This window comes from Calliphora vicina, chromosome 4, assembly GCF_958450345.1.
Source record: "Calliphora vicina chromosome 4, idCalVici1.1, whole genome shotgun sequence".
In the NCBI taxonomy this organism is placed as follows: domain Eukaryota; kingdom Metazoa; phylum Arthropoda; class Insecta; order Diptera; family Calliphoridae; genus Calliphora; species Calliphora vicina.
Genome location: NC_088783.1, coordinates 115818966 through 115845685, shown reverse-complemented (window position 1 = coordinate 115845685; position 26720 = coordinate 115818966). Strand labels below are relative to the sequence as shown.

Genomic DNA, 26720 nt, shown 5'->3' with positions numbered 1-26720 from the left:
TATTTTCAAGTACCTATTACTTTATATCTTAAAAATCTAAAAGCATATGTTAAATTTCTATAAAATATTCATATCTTTGTGAATTATAAATTAAATTGATTAAATGTACCGTTAATTTTATTTCCTTTTGAATTTACTTTTACACATCCGGTAGCCCTTTACTGACATATTATATACATCTGGCAGTTTGGTGCACAATTTACATATTGGTATTGCATATGGCAGCACTAAGTCTCCAAAAAAATAAAATATTTTAATTTCATAAAAAAATACAACAAAATATTAAGAAATTTGTTTTAATTGATAATGGATTTAACAGTAAATTGTGTAAAGTTTTGTATTTTTTTATAATCTAAGTTTATTTAAATTCCCCTTTTAATGTTAAATATGGCAGCACAAAAACACTAACTTGTTTACATCTGTCCATCTGACAGCAACTGTCATGTTTTCGGCAAAACAATAATAAGAAGAAGAAGAACAAATAAATAAAAACACGCAGTTTTGTTTTGAATTTCGCAAGCCTTAAAATTTCTATTAAATTCTATAAATTATTTATATAAAACATAAACAAATAGCATGGCTGCTTCCTCCTCGGCATCACCATTAGCGGTAGAAAATGGCCCCCAGTCTACACCCATATGTTTGATTGTGTTGGGCATGGCCGGCTCCGGCAAAACCACATTTGTGCAAAAACTAACCCAGACCTCTTTCGAGCAATACAAACCCTATGTGATAAATTTGGATCCGGCCTGCCGAGAAACTCCCTATCATTGTAATATAGACATTCGAGATACCGTCAACTACAAAGAAGTAATGAAACAATATAAACTGGGACCTAATGGAGGCATAGTAACATCGTTGAATTTATTTGCCACCAAATTTGAAAAAGTAGTGGAATTAATACGGAGAGCTGGACAACAGGGTCACAAATGGTGTATTATAGATACACCAGGTCAAATAGAGGTATTTACCTGGTCTGCCTCGGGTACCATAATAACAGAGGCCTTGGCCACCATGTTTCCCACAATCGTAGTGTATGTTATGGATGTGGTGCGGTCTATTAGTCCCACCACCTTTATGTCCAATATGTTGTATGCCTGCTCTATATTATACAAGGCTAGGCTGCCGTTTGTGGTGGTCATGAATAAGGTAAGTTAAAGAAAGTTGTAAAAAAGTAGGTATTGAAGTAGTAATATATATTTCCAGATTGATATGCAAGATCATGATTTTGCTGTGGAATGGATGACCGACTTTGAGGCTTTCCAGGAGTCTTTGGAAAAGGAACAAAACTATATTAGCAATTTAACACGCACCATGTCTTTAACTCTGGATGAATTTTATAGTGATTTAAAGACCTGTGGTATTTCCTCTAAAACGGGGGTGGGCTTTGCTAGATTCTTTACATTGGTGGCAGAATTAGAGTTGGAATATGAGAAGTGGGAAATATATACAATTTTTAAAAGCTATTTGTGATAATAGTGGGTAAATTTTTTCGATTGTAGGGATTATAAGGCCGAGTATAATAAATTACGTGTGGAAAAATTAGCGGAACAGACCAAGAAAACTGAACAAAAACTGGATAAGATTGCTAAAAGTAAAGGCACGGGCAGTGAGGTTATGCTGACAGGGTTTGTGGAAGAGGTAAGTGCTAAGCGATAATTAATGTTTTCTATAAAAGAATATCGGAGAATTTTATGTAAATTCTCTTTCATTCATGAGAATTTTTGAACAAATCTATATGTAGATTAAAAATCATTATATTTAACAGGTCTCTTCTGGTCGTGAACTTTCTGATGTTTATCTAAAACATCCTGGCAATGAAAGTTCCGAAGACGAAGAAGGCCAAGAGGAAGAAGCACCCTTCAATGAAGATCAAGTGGAAGAACAAAATTTCCAACAATTTGTGCAACAACATATAGATCATTTGGCCTCCAAGAAATAATAATAAACTCATTAATTAAGTGATATAAAATAACGATAAAAACTACACAAAAGCCAGTTGTTTAAATAAATGTTGTTTATTTGATTTCTTTCTTTTTATTATTATTATTTATATGACATTTTATAATGTTTACTTAATTTAATTTATTTAGGCGGTTGTTTGTTTTTTATGTTTTTGTTTTTTTTTTCAAATTTGCAAGCAAAATTTGCAATTATTTAATTGGGGGGGGGGTGTGTTGGATTTGGTTTGGTTGTTTTTCATTAATAATACAATAATAATTTGTTGTTTTGTTTTCTTTTCTTTAGGAATACGAATGACGATCATCTATTAACGTGTGGTTTTTTGTTTTGTTTGGTTACGGCCTGGCTTAAAAGCTAAAATTATAAATATACGATTAAATACACATGTATATAAATACTTATTAAAGAACTTACAATTATAATAGTTTTTGTTTGCATATACTTTCGAATATATATTTCTGTTTTGTTGCTATTTGTTGTTCTCGATATAAATTGTTAGTTTAAAAAGCAGCTAAATAAACATAAAATGTCTGTTTCAAAGAGGAGTATAGGGGATTTAGGATAGAGTTTTGTTTTTTATAACAATTGATTTTGATCATATTTTTTAACAAGCATTTATATATTCTTTTTTTTGTTTTGTTTATTTGGTTTAAATATGTTTTTCTATATGTATGTATATATTTTCTTTTTTAAAGGAAGTTTTTTTTTAATTCTTTTATTAAGAGAAGGGGAGATTTTGAAAGATTTTTGGGTTTTTAAAGTAATTTTTAGTTTCTGGCAAATAAGTTTTAGATTTTAGAGCAAAAATTAAAGCTAAAACAAGTCAAGAGAAAGGAGAAAGATTGTGTAAACTTTCATTAATATTTGGAATCTTAGGAATTTGTTATAAAATATTGTAGATTTCTAGCTTTCTAGGATTTTCGAACATAGAAATTTTCAAAAAATTTAAAAAAATATATTTTTTAAAAAAAAGTTTAGGAATCAAGTTTTCTCAATATTCGAAAATTCGTACTTAAATTCGAAAAAATTTATAAACTTCTTAAATACTAATTGCAGCCTATAGATTATGAATCTATAAAAAATTTCTCAAATTTCTGAAGTTTTGAAGGATTTTAGAATTTCGAACATATAAATATTCTGAAAAATTTATAAATATAAACATATTTTAATGTATTTTTATATAAGGATAAGGAAAATTAAGTTTTTTTCTAATGTTCGAAAAAATTTTGAAATTAGCGCCTCAAAATTTTCTAGATTTCCTGATATTTTTTAGTATTTTAGAATTTCGAACATAGAAATTTTCAACAAATTTTAAAAATATTCAAATATTTTCATGTATTTTTAAAAAAGGTTTAAAAATATCAAGTTTTTTCCATGTTCGAAAATTCGAACTTAAGTTCGAAAATTTTTTAGAACTGCATAAATATTTTTTAAAAGCTAAATATTACGAATCCATAAACATTTCCTTAATATTTTTGAGCTTTTCAATGATTTTCTAAATTCGAATATAAAAATTTTGAAAAATATTAAAATTTTTAGAAATTCGAAATTAGAAATTTTCAACAAAATTTTAAAAATATTAAAATATTCTTATGTATTTTTAAAAAAGGTTTAAGAAGATTAAGTTTTTTCAAAATTCGAAAATTAGAACTTAAGTTCGAAAATTTTTTAGAACTGCATAAATATTTTTTAGAACCTAAATATTACAGTTGCTTAATATTCTGAGGTTTTCAATGATTTTCGAATTTCGAAACAAATTTTGAAAAATTTTCAATTTTCTGAAAGATTAAGAATGATATTTTCCTCTTTTCTCCAAAGTTTGACTTGTTTTATTATTTAAAATAAATGAATTTAAACAAATTTTGAAAAATTCTCCTATAAAAACATCTTAAAAACAATTAGCAATTTAAATTTCAAAAAAAAAAAACAGCTTAAATCCCGGTATCGATTTTGTATAGAAACTGAAAATTCCCATAACTTCCTTAAACCTCAATAGTGGTTTCAAGTTTAATTCGGTATATGAGAGCAGCTAGATATTTTAAATCGGTTTAACCGATATGTTTTTATATTTTCTTTTTAAATTTGTTTTTTTGTTTTGTATATATTTTGTTTGTACGCTTAAGCTTAAACTAAAAATAGTTTTAAAATTATTTCATTTTAATATATATTTTTTTTATTAAATATTATAAAGTTTTTTTGTTTTAATTTGTGCTATTTTCAATAATATTTGAAGCATTATTTTTTGGACATTTTTGCTTTTATTTAGCGTTAAATAAGTCTTGGCTTACAAAGCTGTTTTAATATATATAAAAAAAATGAAAAATTTGTAATTATTAATAATACTTTTTTGTTTGTTTTAAAAGTGTTTTTAAGAAAGGATTATTTTTTGTGTTTATATGTAAATATATAATAAAGATATTGGTAAAATAAATGCAATTTTAGAAATAGGAAACATAAAACAAGCAAACAATAGAATAAATGACAAAAATATTGTAATAATAAAAAGGATTTTATAACCTCAATTTTGGAATTATGACATTTCAAATCATATATGATACAACAAATACAATTTATATTAAATGTTTGTTATATTTTATATATCTTTACAACGGACGGACAAGGATTTAAAGGATTTTTGCTTTAATTAAATATATTCTTTAAGATTTTTATATAAAATTCAATATTTTTTTTAACGGTCATTCAATTTATTTTGTTCTCAATATGGAATTTAATAGCTTTTCTCAGCATTTAAATAATTTTGCCTTTAGTTTTCTGTTTTCATTAAGATTTCATATAAAATTCAGGTTATAAACAATACGGCTGGGCCGTTATTATTATTTAGTTTAGCTTTATTTTCAGAAATTATATATTTTTAAATAATATTAGTCTTAATTTAATAATATTTTTATCTTATTTCTTTAATGATCTATTGATTTATAGACGTTTTTTTCATTTAAACTAAAATTTTTAAATACTGTTTTTTTTTTCTTTAGCCTCACCTTTTGTTTTCTTTTTATTTTCCAACTAAATTTTAATTTATTTTTTTGTTGTACACAACACTAACTACATTTATTTTTGTTTTTCTCTACAACAATCACACTTTTACAAAAATAGTTAAATTTTCTCTGCTTTATAATTTTCTTTTATTGTTTTTAATTAAAAAAACCAAAAATTCTACTATTTTAAGGCCCGCCCTTTAGGATGAAAAAGGCCTTACCTACTACTCTTTTATACAGTTGTGAGTGAAAAAATACATACTAACATTTTTTACAATGCTGTTTGATTTGTTTTGGTTTTTTTTGTTGTTTTTATTTTGAAAAGGATGTCAAATAATAGTGTTGTTTTTGTTTATTTTAATTATGGTGTAATAATATTAAAATTATTTTAGGTTTTTATAAAATTTAAGTGGGTTTTTTTATACGTTTTTACTTCTTCAAGTGATTGTAAGCCTTTAAAGGGTGTATTTTTTTAAGTTTTTCTTTAGTTTTCTATAAAAATTATACAAAAATCTAAAAAGAAATTATGTTAAAAAAATGTGGCCAATTTATTTAACCAGTTTATTATAACTTAAAATTAAGAAGTGGACTTGATGTTTTTTTAGATTTTTTTTTAATTTAATTTAACAATTATTTAAGAAACAGTCTTTTTTGTGGATTTTTGTTTTGTGTGTGTGTGAAAAAATGTAAAGAAAATCAAGGAATTAAAAGGATTTGGCAAGATTTTTATGAAAATTAAGAAATGTTAAAGCAATTAATCAAGACCAGTGGAACCTTGAAGCATGTATTAAAAAGTTTAGGAATTCTTGCCGCCAAGTGTAACGTTTATAAAACATATTTGTTTCCATCATGTCTAAACCATATGACGAAATGGTTTCTAAGCTATTATTCCTTATAAACTGCTCCATCATCTATATATTTTGATACTTTATCTTTGTGTTTTATGTAGTTTTCACACTGAGCATGTTAAATAAACATTTCTTTAGAAATTTTCATAAATTTTCTTTGTTTTTAAAGAAGTTTTAATAAAAATTTTTAAGCAAATATTTTAGGACGGATTTTTGTCCCTAATGACCACAAAGGTCATCTAAAATAAAGTAAAATAGAAAAGCAATCATTCAAAAAGCTAAATTTAAACAAAATCTAAATAAAAATAAACAAAATTTAAAAAAAAAACATTTCAAACATAAAGATTTTGAAAATTATTACTTAATTAACCAAGATTTCATAAAGAAATGTCATAAACTTTGCAGTTTTCTTCAAATGTTTTTAATATTTTGTAAATTTTATCAAAAACTTCAATAAATTTCTTAAATTTTTGTTTAAAAATCTTGCCTTTTTTCCAAAATCATAATTATTTCAACTCAAAATTAGTGTTTTGTAAAAGATTGTTTGTCTGTGTTTTAAGATTTTAAGCCTAGTTCATAAAATGAATACTTAATTTTTATAAAATTTATTGAAAACGTTTTTAATACTTGATTTTTTTGACTTAATTATAATAAATTTGTTTTGGTTTTTTGTTAAATAATGCTGCTTTAGTGGTTTTTGCTTAATATGAGCTGGTTTGCTTTTGTTTTATTTAATAAATAAGCGTTTTTAATTCATTTTATTACTTGATTTTTGTTTTTTTTTGGTTTGTTTAATAATGATAAAGTTGTTTGTTTTTAGGGAAAAGGGCTGGAATTAAAAGTTAAACTGAACCTCCATTCATAAAAAGTTTTTAATAAAACCTTTTGAAAATTTTAAACTTTTTTTCCATCAATTTCCTTAATAAATTTGAAAGAGGCATGAGACTAAGTTCAATTCCTAAACGAATGAATTATTTGAATTTTTTTATTATAATTTTCTTGACTAAAGGGATTTCTAGCAAGTTAAAGATTTACCCCCATATGCATAAACAGTTTAAACATTTATCAAAGGTTTATAAAACAAATTTTGTTTAATAAACCTTTTATAAATTTATAAATTGTTTATGCATATGGAGGTTATATTTTATTTAAAACTCAATTTTTGTTAAAAATTTCAAAATTATTTTAAATTTTTCTTCATTATGTTTAATTCCAGCCCTTTTTTTAATACTTTTTCTTGTTTTATTTTTTATTAAAAGTGTAATTTAAATGAAATGTGTTAGTTTTTAAAAAATTTCTTTGAAAATTATTGTAAAACTGAAATTTCTTTAATTGTTTTAAGCAAAACTGTTGTTTTAAACAATTTTTATTTGATATTTTTTACTTTTTCGAGTGTAGTTATTTGAAATCCTGTTTTAAAGTAAGTTTTCAATTGTAAAATTAAAATTTTATTAATTATAAAATATATATTTGTTTTTTTTTAGAAAGTACTTGCTTTATTAAGAGATATTTTGAGGGGGGAAAAAAATCTCTTTAACTTAATCATCATCTGATAAATTGGTGTTGGTTAATAAGGTGGTATTATCCTCGGCGCCAGTTTCTTCGAGGTCCTGAAAATGGGAGATGTTCATACAAAAATTTTAGTTTTAAAATATAAAAGACTAAAGACCTACAAAAAAGCTTATAAAATAATATTTCAAGACAAACAAATGAAGCCTTTAAATAACTTTATAAAGAACTACGATTCAGGCTTATAAAAGTCATTATAAAGACCTACGATTGAAGACTCTAAACAACTTTATAAAGACCTACAATGAAAGCTTATAACATATTTTATAAAGACCTACGATGGAAGCTTATAAACGACTTTATAAAGACCTACGATTGAAGCTTATAAAAGTCATTATAAAGACCTACGAGTGAAACTGATAAAGGACTTTATAAAGACCTACGATGGAAGCCTCTAAACAACTTTATAAAGAGCTACGATGGAAGCTTATAAAAGATTTTATAAGGACCTACGATTGAGGCTTCTAAACAACTTTATAATGACCTACAATTAAAGCCTCTAAACAACTTTATAAAGACCTACGATGGAAGCTTCTAAACAACTTTATAAAGACCTACAATGGAAGCTTATAAAAAACTTTATAAAGACCTACGATGGAAGCTTATAAAAGACTTTATAAAGACCTACGATTGAAGTCTCTAAACAACTTTATAAAGACCTACGATTGAAACCTCTAAACAACTTTATAAAGACCTACGATGGAAGCTTATAAAAGACTTTATAAAGACCTACGTTTCAGGCTTCTAAACAACTTTATAAATCCCTTTGATTGAATCTTCTAAACAACTTTATAAATCCCTTTGATTGAAACTTCTATGCAACTTTATAAAGACCTACGATGGAAGTTTATAAAAGACTTTATAAGGACCTACGATTGAAGCCTCTAAACAACTTTATAAAGCCCTTTGATTGAAACTTCTAAACAACTTTATAAAGACCTACGATTGAAGTCTCTAAACAACTTTATAAAGCCCTTTGATTGAAATTTCTAAACAACTTTATAAAGAACTACGATTCAAGCTCATAAAAGACTTTATAAGGACCTACGATTGAAGCCTCTAAACAACTTTATAAAGCCCTTTGATTGAAACTTCTAAACAACTTTATAAAGACCTACGATGGAAGCTTATAAAAAACTTTATAAGGACCTACGATTGAAGCCTCTAAACAACTTTATAAAGACCTACGATTGAGGCTTCTAAACAACTTCATAAAGACCTACGATGGAAGCTTATAAAAAACTTTATAAGGACCTTCGATTGAAGCCTCTAAACAACTTTATAATGACCTACGATTGAAGTCTCTAAACAACTTTATAAAGCCCTTTGATTGAAACTTCCAAACAACTTTATAAAGACCTACGATGGAAGCTTATAAAACACTTTATAAGGACCTACGATTGAAACCTCAAAACAACTTTATAAAGACCTACGATTGAGGCTTCTAAACAACTTTACAAAGACCTTCGATTGAAGCCTCTAAACAACTTTATAAAGACCTACGATGGAAGCTTATAAAAGACTTTATAAAGACCTATGATTGAATCCTATAAACACCTTTATAAAGACCTTCGATTGAAGTTTATTAAACACTTTATAAATGCCTCCACATTTTGTAACACCCTTTAGCTTTATTTGCCTATCTTAATTACCATCTATAAGTTTATAATTTATGCAAAACCTATTCTTTAGAAAATTATAATTAGATACATTTAAAAGGGGACACACATCACATACATATAAACATAATATTATGCATAAAACTAGACACTCAAGCCCACAAAATAAAACTGGTTTTGTTTAAAAATATGTAACCTTGAAGTAAATGAAACTTAACTTTCTAAACTCAAAACAATTTTTGACTTAAATCCTTAAAAAAACTTACCTTTTGTTTAATAATTATTTATATAAAAGAAGAAAAACAATTACTTGTCTGTTTTTTTAGTTTTCTTTCTTTTTTTATGTAAAAAAATATGTTTATTTTATTTAAATATGGGTTTTTTGTTTGTGTTTTAAGTTTAAACTAAAATTAAAAAAAAATTTTAAATAGAGTTTTTCTTAATTTTGTTTTTGCAAAATTTGTCATGGTAATTAAAGGTTTTAAAGCCAAGTTAAACTTGGAATGTTAAGTTTTCAAAAGTAGAAAAACCCGCAATTAAAGTTATGACAAAAACCCTTAAATAAATTTCGTTTTGTTTAATTCACAGTCCAGGTTTTAACATTTACCTTAAACTATAATTTTTTTGATTTATTTTTCGTTTTTTTTTTGTTGTTTGTTTGTATAGAAAATTAAAAAAAAAATATTACACAAAATCTTTAATTTTAATCATTAAAATAGAAAACTTATTTTTAGAGAAAAAAAAATTATAAATTTAAATTGTTTTTTAGTTTGTGTTTTTAGTAAAAAAATATATATATATAAACTTTACATTTTGTTTGTGTTTTGTTTAATTTTCAAGTGTTTTTTTTATATTTTTTTTATTACAAAATAAAGGAAGCATATTTTTTTGTTATGTTTTTTGTTTTTTTTTGTATGAGAATGTTTGGAAGTTTTCTAAAAAACTGAATAACAAAGTTTTTATATATAAAAAAATAAAAGAAAAAATAATAATAATAAAAAGAAAACAAAAACAAATAGTAAAAATAGAAAAAAAAATTCAACTGCTTGATGATGATTTAAATGCTTTTAAAAAGTAAGAAATTTTAAACTCACAAATAAAATGAACAACTTGTGGAGGAGGGTAAAAGGGAATAACAAAAAGTACCAAATTTAAAGTACTAATTTCTACTAAAATTTGTAAAATTTCTTTGAAAAAAATACAACTTTTAGTACTATTCTTTGTTTTAGCATAAAAAAGTATTAAATTACAAATTTTTTCAAACATAAAAGTACTTTTTTTGAAAAGTACTAATTTTTTAAAACATAAAAGTACTTTTTTTGAAAAGTACTCTAAAAAGAAAAACGTATAAAAGTGCTTTTATATAAAGTACCAGACTATATTTTAAAGAAAAATGTAAAAAGTGCGTTTTTCAAAAAAGTACCAAAAAGTACTTTTTTTCAAAAAAGTACCAAAGTACAATTTTCACCAAAAAAAAAACATATTGAGTTTTTGAAAAGTACTAAATTACTTTTTAAAAAAAGTACCAAAAGTATAAAGGTACTTTTTTGAAAAAGTACCAAAGTAATTTTTAAAGAAAAACGTATAAAAGTACTATATTGAAAAAAGTACTTTTTTGAAATAGTACCAAAATATTTTAAAGAAAAATCTGGAAAGTACTTTTTCCAAAAAGTCCTCCTCCCCCTTGTTGTTCATTTCACCTGTGAGTTAATTTTGTGTTTTATACGAAAATAATAAAAAAAAGAAAGCCCGAGTTAGGTTCTATAAAAATCCTCCTCTGGAGTTAGTATTTTTTTTATAAAACCTCTCTCTAGCTCTCTCTCTTTCCTTAGAACTTTGTAGATTTGTCGGTTTTGTAAAAATCCTTAAGTATAAACGTTTGTCTTATTTAACCTTAGGCTTGTGGTTAATAGGAGCATTGGGTGATTGATCGGCCTCTGGCAAATCGGATTCACGCTTACGTTTTGTCTTCTCCTTGGGCGACTTCTTCTTTTGAGACGACGACTGCAATTTGGCCAATTGTTCAGCCTCACGCTTGGCCTTCAATTGATCGGTGATGAAAGAGAAAATCAAATAGCCCTGCAAAGCCATCAATGAGACCAAAGCCAAAAGGCCACGCAATTTGTTGGAGCTGGATGCCACCACACCATAATACAATGTCAAGACACCAATAACCATGGTGGTGAAACGCACGAAAACAAAGACAGCAGAGTTGACAATACGGGTGCTGGCCAATTTCTCATCCTTATCGAATACGCTAATCATTTGGAAGATGTGAGCCACAATCTCACTCAAATAGTGCAAAGTCAACAGCACAATAGCAATACGATGGAAGCCAAAGCTATAGGCCAAGCAGATGACAGAGAAACCGCAGATGGAGTGAATGATTTTGGGTTGTTGTTCTTCTTTTCTAACCTTCTGGAAGTACAGCTCAGGCAACATATGCAAGTAGTAGGCCAATTGTATGATGAAATAGAATTTATGCAAGAAAGTCATGGGATGGTTGGGGAATTCGTCCCACAACAAAGAGAAGTTGCTAAAGTAGCCCTCCTTCAAGATGACATTGGCTCCCCACAAGAACGACATCACATAGAAAGTCACCAACTGGCCGCTCTCATTAAACAAAGACAGCTTAAATTTCGATAAATGCAATTTCTTGGAAATTTTGTCCAACACAAACTCCTGGATAATGGCATGCATGATAATGCAGGTAATGGTGTAAAAGAACACCGCACAGTAATCCTTAATGCCAGCCATATAGGTGTATGGTTTACCAAAAGGCTGTTCACGGGTGGGTTCCTCTCCCGACACATTGTGATGCAAAGAGATGAAAGCACTGGCAAAGGGTGCCGTCGACTCATCCATCAAACCCAACACGAAAACCATGGCCACGCAGGATATAATATCGGCATGATTTTGTATAACGAATTCATGACTTAAAATAGGTGGATTCTTTGAGGACGTCTTACGTCCCATACCAGGTTTAATGGCCATTTTATTTAGTTTCTTCTTTATTACTTCAAATCTGCCACACAAGCCACACACCAGCAACAAACAGCCAAAGCTTTTTTTCTTCTATACACTCTCAAGCTGTATATGAAATTGTTTCTTTTTTTTCGTATTAATTTGTTTATTCTTTTTTACAATAACTTTTCTTTTTTAATTATTTTTTTTTATTTGTTGTCTTGTATCCACACTCCTCCTTCTTTACACTTTCTTGTTACGTTTACTACTGTGCCGTGTAGTATTTAAAATATATAAGATTTTTTTCTGGTCTTACTTATGTGCTATTAAATTTTTTTTCTTAATCGAGAGGTTTTTCAAAGATTTTTTTACACGTCAAATTGTATAGTAAAATGCCAGAAAAAAAATGCCACGCAGCAAAACCGACGTTTGTCAATGCAGTCGCAAATTAAGAGTACTTAACTAAATGAAAAAAACTCTCTGTCGTGTATGCTCTTTTGCTGATTGTCAAAGAAAACACATGTACACACGTACACACCACAGAAATGCTCTTGACAATGTCAGAAATGAAATTTAAAGAGCACACGCAAGGCGTATTAACAAGGTGAGTGCATAAAATCAGCTGATTCTAAATTCGCCGTAATTTAATGTAGACTATATGTCAAACTTTGTTTATGTTTACATTTTTTATTTTAAAAAAAGCAAGCGAGTATTGTAATTTAAAAAAATAAACAAATATTTTCTGATATTTAACATTTAAAAAATTGCTGTGAAAATTAAAAATAAAAAAATAATTTGTGAAATTTTGTGAAAATAAATAAATTTAATATTTAAAAGTGCAATTTAACAATTTAAATAAAAAATGCGCAGCTGCTGGCTATGTAAAAAAAAGTGGAACGGGGAAATGGGACATTTTTTAATGTTCCCAAGGATGAGAAGAGGCGGTCAAAATGGGGTGAAATTTGTAAAATGCAATTCACACCAAATGCACGGATTTGCATTGACCATTTTTCATCCAAGCAAATTATAACGTCGGGCCGCAATCGTTATCTTCTGCCCAATGCAGAACCAATTGTACCGAATCAAAACAAACGACTTCAAACTAAAATTTTAATTCGCTTTTATTTTGTTTATATTTTAATTCGCCTTGATTTTGACATATTGTCTACATTTGAACAAAAACAAAATGCCTGTTGTTTTTGCCTTGTTGTATTTGTTGCCGGGACGCACTCACCTTGTTAATTCGCCTTGAGCACACGCACACACTAATTTGACGTGCAGAAAAAAGGAAAACAAATGACAGGGTTGTAATAAAAAGTAGTATTAAAGGTTGTATTGTGAAAAGTAACCGTTAGAAAAACTAATATTTGAAGGAAGTGTATTGAAAGGGGAAATGTGTTAAAAATTTAGATTAATTATACATTTTATAATGTAAAATGAAGTAATAAATAAAAATTTAAATTGTTTTATTTATTTGGAGAAATTATTAGCAAATATTTAATTAAAATAATATAAATAAATAACTGAAATAACAGAAGTACTTGTGAAATGCGCATGATTTTGTCAGATTTTTAAAGGAAATTGTTTACGTATTCGAAATTTCATTATAGTTTTTTGATTTTCTGCAAATTTAGGTACATTTCTGACTGAAACTTGTCTAATTGACAATATATACGAAATATGAGAACAAATTGGAATAGGAACATGTGAAATGTGATTTTATGCGATTTCTAAGGAAATTTTACACTTTATTTGGAGGTCTTTATATAGGCTTTTGTAAGCTTTAGCTGGAGGTCTTCAGTTATGTGCTTCATTTGCAGGCCTTTATATTGTATTGTATATGCGTCATCTTGAGATCTTTTATATTTAAATTTGGGTATTTATGTAGCTTAATTTCTACACAGAGAAAACAGATTCATAGTAGCTATCGAATTTGTTGTCAATTGAATGATTTGGTTGAACAAACTGAATATTGCAGTTCTATCAACAGAAAGTCAGCTGATACCCCTTCTAAAATTGTAGCCACAACTGTTAAATTCCGTCACTAAGGTAGAATAATTCGATTGGCAACAAATTCGATAGCTATAGCTAATTTTGACCTATATAAAAAGTCTTTTATAAGCATTTTTTGTAGATTTTACATCTATATATGTATTAGTCCTAATTCTTTATATTTAATTAAATTATTTTACAATAAATTAACAATCATTCCCCGTTATTTAAAAGCAACGTTTTTTTCCTAGTGGCAACTACCCCTTTTACCTGTTGTCATCCTTTTGTTAGATACTCTTTTCTACACAGTTGCATAAAAAGGTACTTTGTTTATTTGACAATAGTAAATAACGGTATTTATATTGTTTTTTAGGGGTGTTGCCATATAAACATACAAATAAGTTTAAAATTAAAAGAAATTAGTTTTTAACAAACATTTTCAGAGACATGTTAATAGAAAAATGCATATTTATGTGGATTTAAATGCATAAAATATTTGTTTATTAAAATTAAATTAAATTGATCTTCTAAACAAAACTTTAACAAATTCTGAAAACATTCGTTGCAAATTTCTTTTGTAAATATTTGAAATTTATTAGTTTTTCACTATAAATTGTAGAATAGTGTCTTAATATAATTCTGATTGTAGGAGAAAACTATTATAAAAAAGATTTAAAGTACTTACATTACGATTACGTTTCCTCACCGATGTAACTATTGTCCTCTTATTGCGTGCCACCAAACAGACAGTGATTATGAGAATGACACCAATTAAAGCGAAACCCAAAAGGGCAGGCAATAAAACACTATCCTCAGTTTTATAGCCCTAAATGGTGATGGTCGTGGTGGTAATAAAAAAATAAATGTGAAAAGAAAGAACGTTGTATTATAAGGATTTTAAAGAAGACATTTTAAAGTTTATAATAAGAAATAACATAGAAGATTTTTGTATTAATTTGTTTGATATTAAATAACAAAATAATAGAGATAGAGGAATTACAAACGTAGTTAAATTGTAACATACTAACGAAAATTTGTAGATTAAAAAGGATTTTTTATGCGAAATCAAACTTATGGCTTATATTTACAATATATATTTTTTAAATCACGAATGGAACTTTTTTTAAATTTAATTTTTTTTTTTTTTTTTTTCAATATTTTAATTAATTTAAAGGCCAAATATTTAGATTTTTATATAATAATTATAACACTAATTTACTAAAGCATTATTTTTTTTGAAAAACTTTTCATCTTGTGTTTAGAAATATAAATTTTCATTGAAATAAAATATTTGTACAACACAACGTATGATTAATATTAATTCAGAGGTTGCTGGAGAAAAATCGCTATAACTTTTGTTGTAAAAGATTTAGGGTAATATTTTTTTATAATAATGAAAGCTAAGACCTTAAGTAAGGTATAATGTGGTAATTAATATTTTAAAAACTAACTATGTTTAACAAAATTTTGTTAGTTTTAAAAAATTTCAATTTTTTAAAATTTTTTTTTCTTTAGCTGTTAATCTTAAAAAATGGTTTTCAAATAATACAGGTTTCAAAGATAATAATTTATGATTTGTGTTAAAAAACGTAAATTTTGTTTAAAACAAAATTTGTTTCTAAGGGTACGTATGATTAATATTAATTTAGAGGTTGCTGGAGAAAAATCGCTATAACTTTTGTTGTAAAAGATTTAGGGTTATAATTTTTTTAAATAATAAAAGCTAAGACTTTGGTTTATATATAAAGTGGTAAATGAAATTTTAAAAATTAATTATGTTTAACAAAATTTTGTGAGTTTTAAAAAATTTTAATTTTTGAAAATTATTTTTGTTATAAATTGTCTTAATTTTAAATAAAGGTTTTCAAACAATAAAAGTTTTAAAGATGATTTATTAGTAAAGTTAATTATTTAAAAAAATTTTTGTAATTTGTGTTAATTAACTTAAATTTTGTTTAAAATAAAATTTTTTATAACACAACGTATGATTAATATTAATTTAGAGGTTGCTGGAGAAAAATCGCTATAACTTTTGTTGTAAAAGATTTTAGGTTAAAAAATTAAAGATAAGGGGTTTAGTTATATATAAAGTGGTAAATGAAAATTAAAAAATTAATTATGTTTAATAAAACTTTGTTTTGAAAAAAAAAAATTATGAAATTTTGTTAATTTTGATATTTTTAACTTACATTCCATTGAAAATATGTGGAAGGATCTATGTAGGGCCAATGTGAATGGATCCAATCTGAATTAACTGTTTCCTTGCCATTTAAATTGTTTGCTAAGGTTTTAGCGGGTAGAATATCATTTAGATTATTTGTGTCAGGAGTAGGTTGTATAGGTGAGAGATTTTTAACTAAAACTGGTGGTATGGCTGGTTTCTTGGCGGTCGACTTTAAAAGAGGCACCTGCATAATACGCGTAGTTATGGTGGGTTGGGTAGAAGAACTATTAGAGTTTTGATTTTGATTTAATGCCGATTGCAATGAAGCTCTTGGTACATTGGGCATAGAGGCTGAGGATAAAGGACGATTTAGCAGAGCTGTCATGATGGTGGTGGTGGTGGCAGCAGTAGCAGCTATTACATTATCACTTAAAGTGGTTAGAGGTGGTAATGATTTTAGGGTAGCAGCAGCAGGAGTTTCATTAATGAGTGGGGATTGTGTGGTGTGTATAACACTGGCCTCATTTGCTGATAAATGGGTTATGGAGATTTGTTCATTTACTTCGGGGCTAACCATTTTGGTAACACTTTCCGGGGGAATTTTACTGGAATTTTCCATGTCTTTATTAGTAGCTGAGTTGTCGCTTATAATTTTGGTTGCCTCTGTGGTAAGGGATTTATTTACTTTCAAAATAAACTTTTCCACACCATCTTTATTGATAATTTTCACCGGTTTACCCACATTTAAAGCCAAATTGCCTTTATTGAGCAAGATATTATTTTGACTACTCAAATGAGTGGGCACATTCTCCTTGAGTTCTACAGGTTTATTGCTAAAAGCATTTTTGGTTTTTAGAAACCATTCCGTGGGATTGGGCAAACATTCGGCGGAGACTAGAAAAGGCACCAACACCGCACCTATGATAACCGTGCACACAAACAGCAAACCCAAATAGGCAAAAAAGGATCTTTTTTTAGGCTTTTTAGCTTTAATTTTCTTAATAACCGAACCACTGCAACCGGCGCTGCTGGCCTTAATTTTGCCCTCCAACCGGAAATCATCGTTTTGCGGCAGTATAGTATATTGCAAACTATTCTCACCGTGCCTTATGGTCTTATACATAATGGCCTTAATAATTTTTTTTGATTTTCTTTTTTCAACTCTTTTCAAAATTTCTTTAAATATTTTTCAACATATGTTCTCTTTGAACCAAATCCTTTTGTCCTTAGCAACGTGTTAGGAAAATGTTTTGCAAAGTATATTTTTTTTTTTGGTTTAAATAATTTATTGATTAAATATTCAAATTCATATACAGCACGTTATGTTTAATTAAATTGCCCTCTTTAGTGAATGGTGAAGCAATAATGTTAACAATCGTATAGGGAAATATTTACTTATGAGGTGCGTGTGTTGAAATGACGTTGATTCTGTTTTTTTTTTTATTTGTTCTAATAAAATTTCAAAGAAAAAGTGGGGTAGGTTACAAATATCCTTGAAAATAATGATAGATTGTGAAAATTTTTAAAAAAATGTTGTTAAAAAACTTTCACTTTTGTATAAAATTTCTTTATTAGCAAGTAATTTTTAAAGTAAAGCTGCTTGGTTTTAAATATTTTGTTTTTAAATAAATTTTTTTTTAAATTTTTTTAAGATTTTCTTAAATTCTTATTTTTTTTAAGGTTTTTTAATTTAAAACTAAATAAATTTGCTTTAATGTGTTTGTTTTTTAAATAAATATTTATTATTATTTAATTTTATCTTTTATTTTTTCAACTTTTCTAATTTAGCAAAATTTCTTCTTGTATTTTTTCTTATTTTTATTACAATTTCGTGTCTACTCTTTAGGATTTTTTTTTGTATGTTTTTATTACTTTGGTTTTATTTTTTTTTTTGTTCCTTTTCAGGCCTTTTGCATTTGACAGTTGTTAAAATGTCACTTTAGTTGTATTCATACATATTTGGTTAAAAATCAATAGAAAGTACCTGTAGTACATCCTTTTACTTTCTTTGTCTCATTTATCATTTATTTTGAAATTTCTCTTAAATTTTCTCTGTTTTTCCCATAAATTCTATCAGTTGGTTTGTTTTTATCGGTTAATCTTAAAAAATAGGGGAGGTTTTCTGCCAACCGGCTTACTAAGCATATGTTTGCATTAATTTTTATCTGGCAACACTGCTTAAATTAACATTATGAGAGAAATCATGCCTGGCAATGCTGTTCAGCTGTCTAAAGGTAAATGAGGAGTTGCCAGAGTGGCCGAAATTTAAATAAACATAAAATAACGGTATTTTTTGGTTATGTTGAAAGGAATATTGGTTTTTGGTTAAAAAAATTAGGTTTTCTAACTAAATCCACAAAGAATTGCAAGTTTTTTAAGAACAAAAGTAATTTAAATGATTTTTATATAGATTTTAAATATTATTACATGAAAGTAATATAAAAATGTAAAAAAAATTTAGAATTATGGCAAATTTTAGATTAAAAAACATAAGTTTTTGAATCTATACTCTTCTTTTCTTTTTAAATAAAACTGGCCGAGTATTTAAAATTATTTTATATTTTTTTTTATTATTTTTTACATTAATTCTTGAGTTCTAGTTAGAATACTTAAACTAATACAAGCAAAAAATTAGTTCTATGTTAAATTAAATTTAATAAATGCAGTGATATTTTTGTAAATTTTGTATATGGGGAACTTAATTTGTAATTGATGTTGAGCATGAACAAACTGGAAGACTTGTCAAAAGACACATTCATTTACAGCTACCCAAAATTCTCCATTAAGGACTTGACAGAACAGAAACATAGTTTCTATTTTTAACAGCTTCTCCAAATTTACTTCATGGTGGGCATGGCAACGGCGGCTTGAGTGTGAGTAACATCGGTTTCACGCCACAATTGGGTGACAGTCTTGGTTTGGGTATAGAACTTAACACCTTGTTTGCCATAGAAATGATGATCACCACGGAAAGAGCCGCGAGTACCGGTGAAGGAGAACATGGGCAAGGGCACGGGGATGGGTACATTGACACCAACTTGGCCAACATCGATTTCGTTGACGAATTTACGGGCGGTGGCACCGTTGGTGGTGAAGATAGCAGTACCGTTGCCATAGGGATTGGCATTGGTCAATTGGATGGCTTCATCGAGGGTATCGGCCTTAAGGATAACCAATACGGGGCCAAAGATTTCCTCCTTGTAGCATTCCATATCGGGGGTGACATCGGTCAAGATGGTGGGTCCTACAAAGTAACCATCCTCGAAACCTTCAACTTTGTGATTGCGGCCATCCAAAATGAGTTTGGCACCTTGCTTAACACCAGAATCCACCAAATCGATAATGCGTTTCTTGGCCTGGGCAGAAATGACGGGTCCTACATCAGTGCCGGGAACATGGCCAGCATTGACCTTCAATTTCTGGGCACGTTCAACCAAATCGGGAATCCATTCTTGGGCTTCACCCACAAACACAGCAGTGGACAAGGCCATGCAACGCTGACCAGCAGCACCGAAGGCAGCACCAGCCAATTGATTCAAAGTGTTTTCCTTGTTGGCATCAGACATGATGATACCATGGTTCTTGGCACCCATGTTGCTTTGGACGCGCTTGCCATTCTTGCCGGCACGTTCGTAAATGTATTTGCCAGCCTGATCGGAACCGACAAAGGAGACAGCCTTGATTTCGGGGGCATCGCAGATGAAGTTGACGGCATCATGTTGGCCATGGATGACATTGACAACACCGGGTGGGCAGCCAGCTTCGTTAAGCAACTCCATCAACATCATGGTGGAGCCGGGCACACGCTCGGAGGGTTTCATCAACATGGTGTTGCCGCAGGTAATGGCCACGGGGAACATCCACAAGGGAATCATAGCGGGGAAATTGAAGGGAGCAATGCCGGCGGTAACACCCAAAGGCAAAACCAAAGAGTAGGTATCCATATCACGGGCCACATTGGCCACGGTCTCACCCATTTGCAAGGAGGGAATGCTGCAGCAGTGTTCAACCACCTCTATAATAGAAAATTATCATTAATAAACCGTTTTAGGGTTAAAAGATATCAAAAGAAAAACTTACGCAAGCCACGCAAAACATCACCCTCGGCATCGGCCAAAGTTTTGCCCTGTTCCTTGGTAATGTTCTTGGCCAATTCACCCATATTTTGCTTGATCAAGGCCTGCAATTTGAACATGACCTGTTGGCGGGACAAAACCGAGGTGTTGCTCCACGATTTAAAGGCTTTCTTGTTGGATTCCAAAGCAGCTTGCATCTCGCTTGAGGTGCACTTGGGCACACGGGTCACCACTTTATTGGTGGCAGGATCGTGCAAATCGATCCATTCGTTGGTCTTGGACTCAACGAATTTGCCATCAATGAACATTTTGGTGGTGGGAGCGGCCGAGGAGTAGGCACGCTTGCCCATGAAACGGGCCTAGAGAATAATAAAAGAAACATAAATAATTTATTTTAATAAAAGAATAATTAAAACATGCTTAAAATAAAAATAATTAATATTCAATAGGCTGGCTATTAAATCAGGGAATTTTAAGTGGATTTTAATTAGGGTGCTAAAGGTTACAAAAATTTGAATTCAAAAACATTGAGAGCTAAACATTTTTATGGTTTCATTGACATTAAAAACGTTCCATTAATGTTCTCTTCCAGTTTTTGTAAGAATTAATTAGCAAATCAATAAAATATATTGACATTTTGGGAACCGGAACGACTTTCCTATAAAACCTGTAAATCTGGCAGGTATTGAAACAAAGCTTGAGCCGTAAAAGACCTAACTCAGTTCAATTTTTCAAATTTTTTTAAACAAAAAAATGTGTTAAAATATTCGCACATACGAGTAGCTTTTTTGTTTTCACACAGTTTTTTGCTAATAAATTTCCACTACTTAGGCTTAATATCTGTACAAAATTACTTTTTTTGCAATGTTTTCTATAAAATTCTATTAATTTGCTTCTTTTTTGGCATAAATTTCTGAATCTGCAAAAGTTTACTGAAAAAATAACTTAAATATTCCCTTTTAACCAAAACATAACATTTCTTCTTAACCTGATGGCATCACTACATTGTTTCTTTACCATTTCTTCTCTTTGTTTAATTTATGTTACTCTCTCTCTTAATTCATTTGCATATTTCTCTCTCTGTTTCTTAAAAATATTCCATTACTACCAAAGTAAATTAATAAAGTAGCGACAGTACTACAACAAATACAACATTTACAAAAACCACAAGCAATTTTGTTTTTGGTTTAAGGTCTGAGCTGTCAAAGTTGCCTGTTGTTGTTTTTGCTTTTGGGCTTGTTGTATTTTTCGCCACAACAACCACAAGTGAATTGACAGTTCAGACCAAAGTAAAAAAAATAGTCAGCTGTTCTACTGAGTCTACTTTATTAATTTACTTTGATTACTACTGTGTGTGTTGGTGCGTGTGTTTATGCTTACGGCATAATTGTTGTTGTTGTTGTTTTTATATTTACTTTGTTTTGTTCGGCTCTTCGCCTCCCACCCCGTCAGAAAAAAAAACTAAAAGATAAAATTCAAAACACGAGCTATTTGCTATGTCGCAAACTAGAGGTTTAAAAAATTCATCTAATTGTTTCTACAGTTTCTTTTTTTTTGCCAAAACGTAAGAGGGGAACATTTAGCAATGATTGTATTCCAGAGGGGCCGGCCAAGCATTAATGTTTTAATAAAATAAATTGAAAAACTAGCGAGGAATTGTATTGTATTAGAAATCAAGGTCAGTTTGAACTCAAATTGAACAACGCAATTAGGAAAAAAGAATTTATAAATGTTAGTAGCAGAAAAAAGCTGTTAATAATTAGAAAACTACACTTTCCATTACAAAATCTAAAGAATTTGTTTGAAAATTTGCAAATTTTCAAAGTATTTCCTTACTGTATGTCTATACCAGATAAATTTCTGTCTTGATAAACGTCAAATTGGTGCTTTTGTTTAGACAACTTTGTTTTAATTGTCATGATAAATATTTCTCAGTATAGACGACAGGGGGTTAGAAATCTATCGAAATTTCAATTTAAAATAAAGTGAAAGGGATTTCTTTACAATTCAAGGCAAGTTTAATTGTATTTCAAAGATCTTGGATCAAATTCCAATAAATTTTTATTAATTTGTTAAGTTTTGTTGACATTTTCACTGACAGCAGTGATCTTGGATCAAATTCCAATAAATTTTTATTATTTTATTAAGTTTTGTTGACATTTTCACTGACAGCTGTTGCGAACAGCTGTTTAAATTCGCCTTGCCAAGCCCTTTTTATTAAATAATAAATTTGTGTTGACATTTTGACTCACAAATGAAAAGAATTCTAATATTTCAAGTTAAAATTCAAGGGATTTCTAATAAATTGTTTTATTTGGCTTTAGAAACCCCAAAAAATTTCCATGAATCCCTAAAAATGCCCAACTCTCCAACTCAAGGTCAATTTGTTGGCTTTATTTTCTTAAAATCTTCCATTATTATCTCGGGCAATAACAATTTGTTTCATAAACATTTACATTTTAGTATATGGCGTGTGAGCTATAAAGATAATAAAACAATTCCTCTTGAATAACTCTTATCTTAGTAATGAGATTGTATTTTGCCATATGTTATTTAAATAATTGTGGAATTTGCAAAATTAAGTTGACAACTAATGATAATGTTGGATTTTTAGAGAAATAAAGAGGAATGATAGATAAAGGAGAGAAAGCTTTAACATTTTATTGATATTTACCCCCTGTCTATACTTGACAAATATTTATCATAACAATTAATAACGTTTGTTGTCCAGACAAAGTTGTCTGAGCAAAAGCACTATCAGCAATAATACTAATAAATGCACACTTTACCAGATAATTTTTTATCTTGACAACCATTTTTGACGTTTATCATAATAAAAATTTATCAGGTATAGACAGGGGGTTAGAGGGAAGCATTGAAATTCTTGTTGCCAGACAAATTTCAGAGAATTCTGTAAAACTGTTGGAAAATATTTAAGGTTTTAAGAAACAAGCAAAGTCACTTCAGAAATTATAAGTATAAATCACTTAAGTTGATACAATTGACAGGTGAACAAACAATATTGTTAAATTTAGAATCCTCTCTTGACATTCCCCTGTAATTTATAACAGTTCTAATGTGAAATTGTCAACAAATGTTTTTAACAACTGAAATTTTTTAGTATTCTTTCATTTGTACTAAATTTATCATCCCTGTATAATGGCAACTTCCTACTAACAAAGTTTGTTTATATTTTGTTGACAGCTTGACATTGAATGTTGAAGCACTTCTCTTTTGACATTTGCATGGATTTTTATAGAACAGAAGAATAGTTTATAATGAATTTAATATAAAATTGTCAACAAATGAACTGAAACATTTTAGAAATTTTGCAATTATACTAAATATATCATCCCTGAATAAAAGCAACTCCCTACTAACAAAGTTTGTTGATATTTTGTTGTCAGCTTGACATAGAAAGTAGGACCAAAATGTAAACAACAAAATTCCCTTGAATTGTGTGACATTTTCTGTATAAATTTACATTTCGAATCTCCTAAATTAATTGTTAGAAAGCGAAAGGAGTTATGATGAATTTGAAATATCTGCAAACACTATTTTGAAAGCAAAACATTTCTATTGAAATTCCCATCGATTTTTACAGATCGCAGCGGTATTTTATAATGGATTTAATGTAAAATTGTCAACACATGCTTTTAACAACTAAAACGTCATATATAATTTTCATATCTACTGAATTTATCAACCCTGTATAATGTTAAGTCCCTACTACCAAAGTTTTGTTGATATTTTGTTGACAGCTTGACATTGAAAGTTGGACCAAAATGTAAACAACGAAATTCACTTGAATTTACATTGCGAATCTCCACAATTAATTGCAAGAAAGCCAAAGAATTGTTTTTGAAAAATTTTGAAAGACTTTACTTCATAAATTTGAAGAGTGCAAAAACTATTTTTGAATTTAGACGATTCAGTGTTCAGCCCCTGGTGCTGGCCACTGATTTAAAGCATTTACATTGATCATTCTAAAGTCATTTTTACATTTAAATCAAATTGTAATGATTTGATTAAACAATATTGGTCCGTTTTGATCTGCCAATAAACTGGTGAAAGTTTAAAATGTCACTTTATTAAAATTTAATAAAAAACCATGGCAAATTTATGGAATTTTGTATGTTGCTAATCTTCAGTCTTTTTTTCTTTTATATAAATGTTATATAATATTGATAAGAAAGATTTAATTAAGGCAAAGGGAATCTAAATTTCACTCAAATCATTAAAATGATAAAAATGTGTTACTACCATGAGTTTTCACAAAAATCACAAGTTTTGTTTGTTTTCTTTTGATAACAAATTGACCAAAAAGAAAATAAAAAATTATCAACAAATTAAACCAACATCTGCTGATTATTTAACAACAATTTAAAAATATTCCCCGACTTATCAGTTCCATAATAATAAAATAAAACCTGCTAGGGGGGGCCAGCTGCCTTTTAAATAACAAACCAAAAATAAATTTAAATCATAATTAGGAAAATTTGCCAACCAACAATTTAAAAGAACACACTGGATTTATTTAAATAAAAATTAAATGTTAAATTACGTAATGAGAGATGAGAAAGCTAAAACAGTTCCAGTTTAGGCCCCTCCCTCCCCTTTGGCCCCTTTCATAATCATAAATTCACACACATGTTTTGCTTAAAAAAATTAAATAAATAAATTGATAAATTTGTTTGTTTTGCTTTTCTCAGTACTATTACACCAAGTAGTTTTACATATTTGTTTAAGTTTTCTAATCAAATTTATTATTATTTATTCCATTATTCTTGCGCTCACCTCAGCACCAATTAAACGAACCAAAGACATTTTATTTTTTATTTATTTTTTTTAAATTTAAAAAACGAGAGCAAGCACTAAACCAACCGGTGGTTCCACTAGAACTAAAATGTGTTGGCAATTTGTTACTCTCCTCTAGTGCTTGGTGACCAGGCATGGTGTGATTTCTTCTTTTTTTTCAACTTTTCTTTTGGTTTTACTATATACTTTTATTAAAACAACAATAATAATTATAGTATATAATTCCATGAGGCAGCGCTGCCAGCCATCATCTGTGGCTGCGCTGCCGACCAGTGTTTGTGTACAAAATGGTAAACGAAACAATTATTGGGGGCAGTGAGGTCTGGCACAAGTGAGAATAAAACAAAACAACAATAACATGTTTGTATACAATTTGGTAAATGAAACACACACACTTGTTGAAATGAAATGTTGGGAAAGAGTGAGAGCAATGTTTATATTTGTGTGCAGTGTAGCCAGATGAGGGGATTTCTCAAGAAATTGGGGTTTCCTGATTAATTTGGGGATTTTTACAAAAATTGGGGATATGCACATGCAATTTCAAATGATTAGACAGTTTTTAATTTTGATTTATACTACAAATTAATAATTTACAATAAAAATGTACAAAATACATTTTTAAAAAAGTACTGAACAGAAAAATGTACTTTTTTGAAAACTGTTTTTTTTTTATTAAAGAATATATTTATTAAAGTATTTTTTGGAAAAAGTAATTGTTCCAAAAATAACTTTTTTCGATCTAGATTTTTTTTTAATCAGGATTGTGACTGGAGAAAAATAGTCTAGATGAAGTTAAAGCAAATTAAGTTAACAGTATGTTAGTTTCTAGTATAACATAAGGGGCAAGTTATGTTAGAAAACAACTAACAGACTGTTAACTCATTATTTTAACTTCCTCTAATGACTTTTTCTTCATCTCTATTCAGTTCTTATTGAAATGTTAACGGTGCGCATCGCAAATAGCTTAGAGCCATTGGTAAAAATGAAAAAAACAAATTGAATCATGAATATTAATGAGTGTTAGGTTTTTAAAAAGCTATTCAAAATTTTAAAATCGTTCAAATTTTGATAAAATATAAAAATGCATATAAATAAAAGTGATATAGTTTTATTAGTGTGAAAATAATGGGCGATTTTCGACCGGAAAGTATAAAAAAGTGAGTTAAAAGTCCAAAATTCTTAATTTTCAATGTCGTACTTCATTGAAAATAACAATTAATGCATAAAATAAATAAAAGGTTTATTTCTTTGTAGTGATTTAGTTTAATTTTTGTTACATTTTATTAAAACTTTCAAAATCCTTAGGTATTTTAGAATGACTTGCAATTTTCCTAGTGTTTTTGCTGTAATCACGTGTTGTTTAGATTTGTTTGTTGTTTTTGTTGCTGTTTGTATTAAAATGTACGGTTGTTCTGTGTTTTTGCAGTAATCCCATGTTATATATGATTTGTTTGTTTGTTGTTGCTGTTGTTTGTATTAAAATGTAAGGTTGTTTCTGTGTTTTGTGGGGTGTGGGGAGTATATATGTATGTATGTTGTGTTTTCTCTTGTTTTCGTTTCTACCATTTGCATGCGTTCGTGCGTGCAGGCCTCTTCGTTACCTTGAGTACATGAAAACGAGTGTAGGTGAATGTTTGTTATTGAGAAGTGTGTTGTTTGTTGTTGTTGTTATTCCTATTATTGTTTTGTTTATTATCAAGAATTTTAACTTG

The 26720-nt window shown here is 28.5% G+C and overlaps 4 protein-coding genes across 4 annotated transcripts; 1 reads left to right on the top strand and 3 right to left on the bottom strand.

Annotated features, from left to right (window-relative positions):
- The first annotated feature begins 467 nt into the window (after positions 1-467).
- LOC135957112 (GPN-loop GTPase 1) lies at positions 468-2026 on the top strand. Its single transcript, XM_065507787.1, has 4 exons — positions 468-1149; positions 1207-1436; positions 1503-1641; positions 1769-2026. The coding sequence occupies exons 1-4, from the start codon at positions 577-579 to the stop codon at positions 1940-1942; spliced, it is 1116 nt and encodes a 371-aa protein (XP_065363859.1). The 5' UTR covers positions 468-576; the 3' UTR covers positions 1943-2026.
- Positions 2027-7295: 5269 nt separating this feature from the next.
- Positions 7296-17372, bottom strand: LOC135958087 (uncharacterized). The gene is made up of 3 exons (XM_065508952.1): positions 16140-17372; positions 14636-14776; positions 7296-7416 (listed from the first exon to the last, which is right to left on the bottom strand). The coding sequence occupies exons 1-3, from the start codon at positions 17235-17237 to the stop codon at positions 7345-7347; spliced, it is 1311 nt and encodes a 436-aa protein (XP_065365024.1). The 5' UTR covers positions 17238-17372; the 3' UTR covers positions 7296-7344.
- On the bottom strand, positions 10794-12456 carry TRAM (translocating chain-associated membrane protein 1). The gene has a single exon (XM_065506864.1). It carries the CDS (start codon positions 11986-11988, stop codon positions 10879-10881), a length of 1110 nt encoding a protein of 369 aa, XP_065362936.1. The 5' UTR covers positions 11989-12456; the 3' UTR covers positions 10794-10878.
- Positions 17373-18667: 1295 nt separating the features above from the next.
- LOC135956661 (probable methylmalonate-semialdehyde/malonate-semialdehyde dehydrogenase [acylating], mitochondrial) lies at positions 18668-25087 on the bottom strand. Its single transcript, XM_065507211.1, has 3 exons — positions 24988-25087; positions 20195-20549; positions 18668-20129 (listed from the first exon to the last, which is right to left on the bottom strand). The coding sequence occupies exons 1-3, from the start codon at positions 25015-25017 to the stop codon at positions 18952-18954; spliced, it is 1563 nt and encodes a 520-aa protein (XP_065363283.1). The 5' UTR covers positions 25018-25087; the 3' UTR covers positions 18668-18951.
- Positions 25088-26720: the final 1633 nt, after the last annotated feature.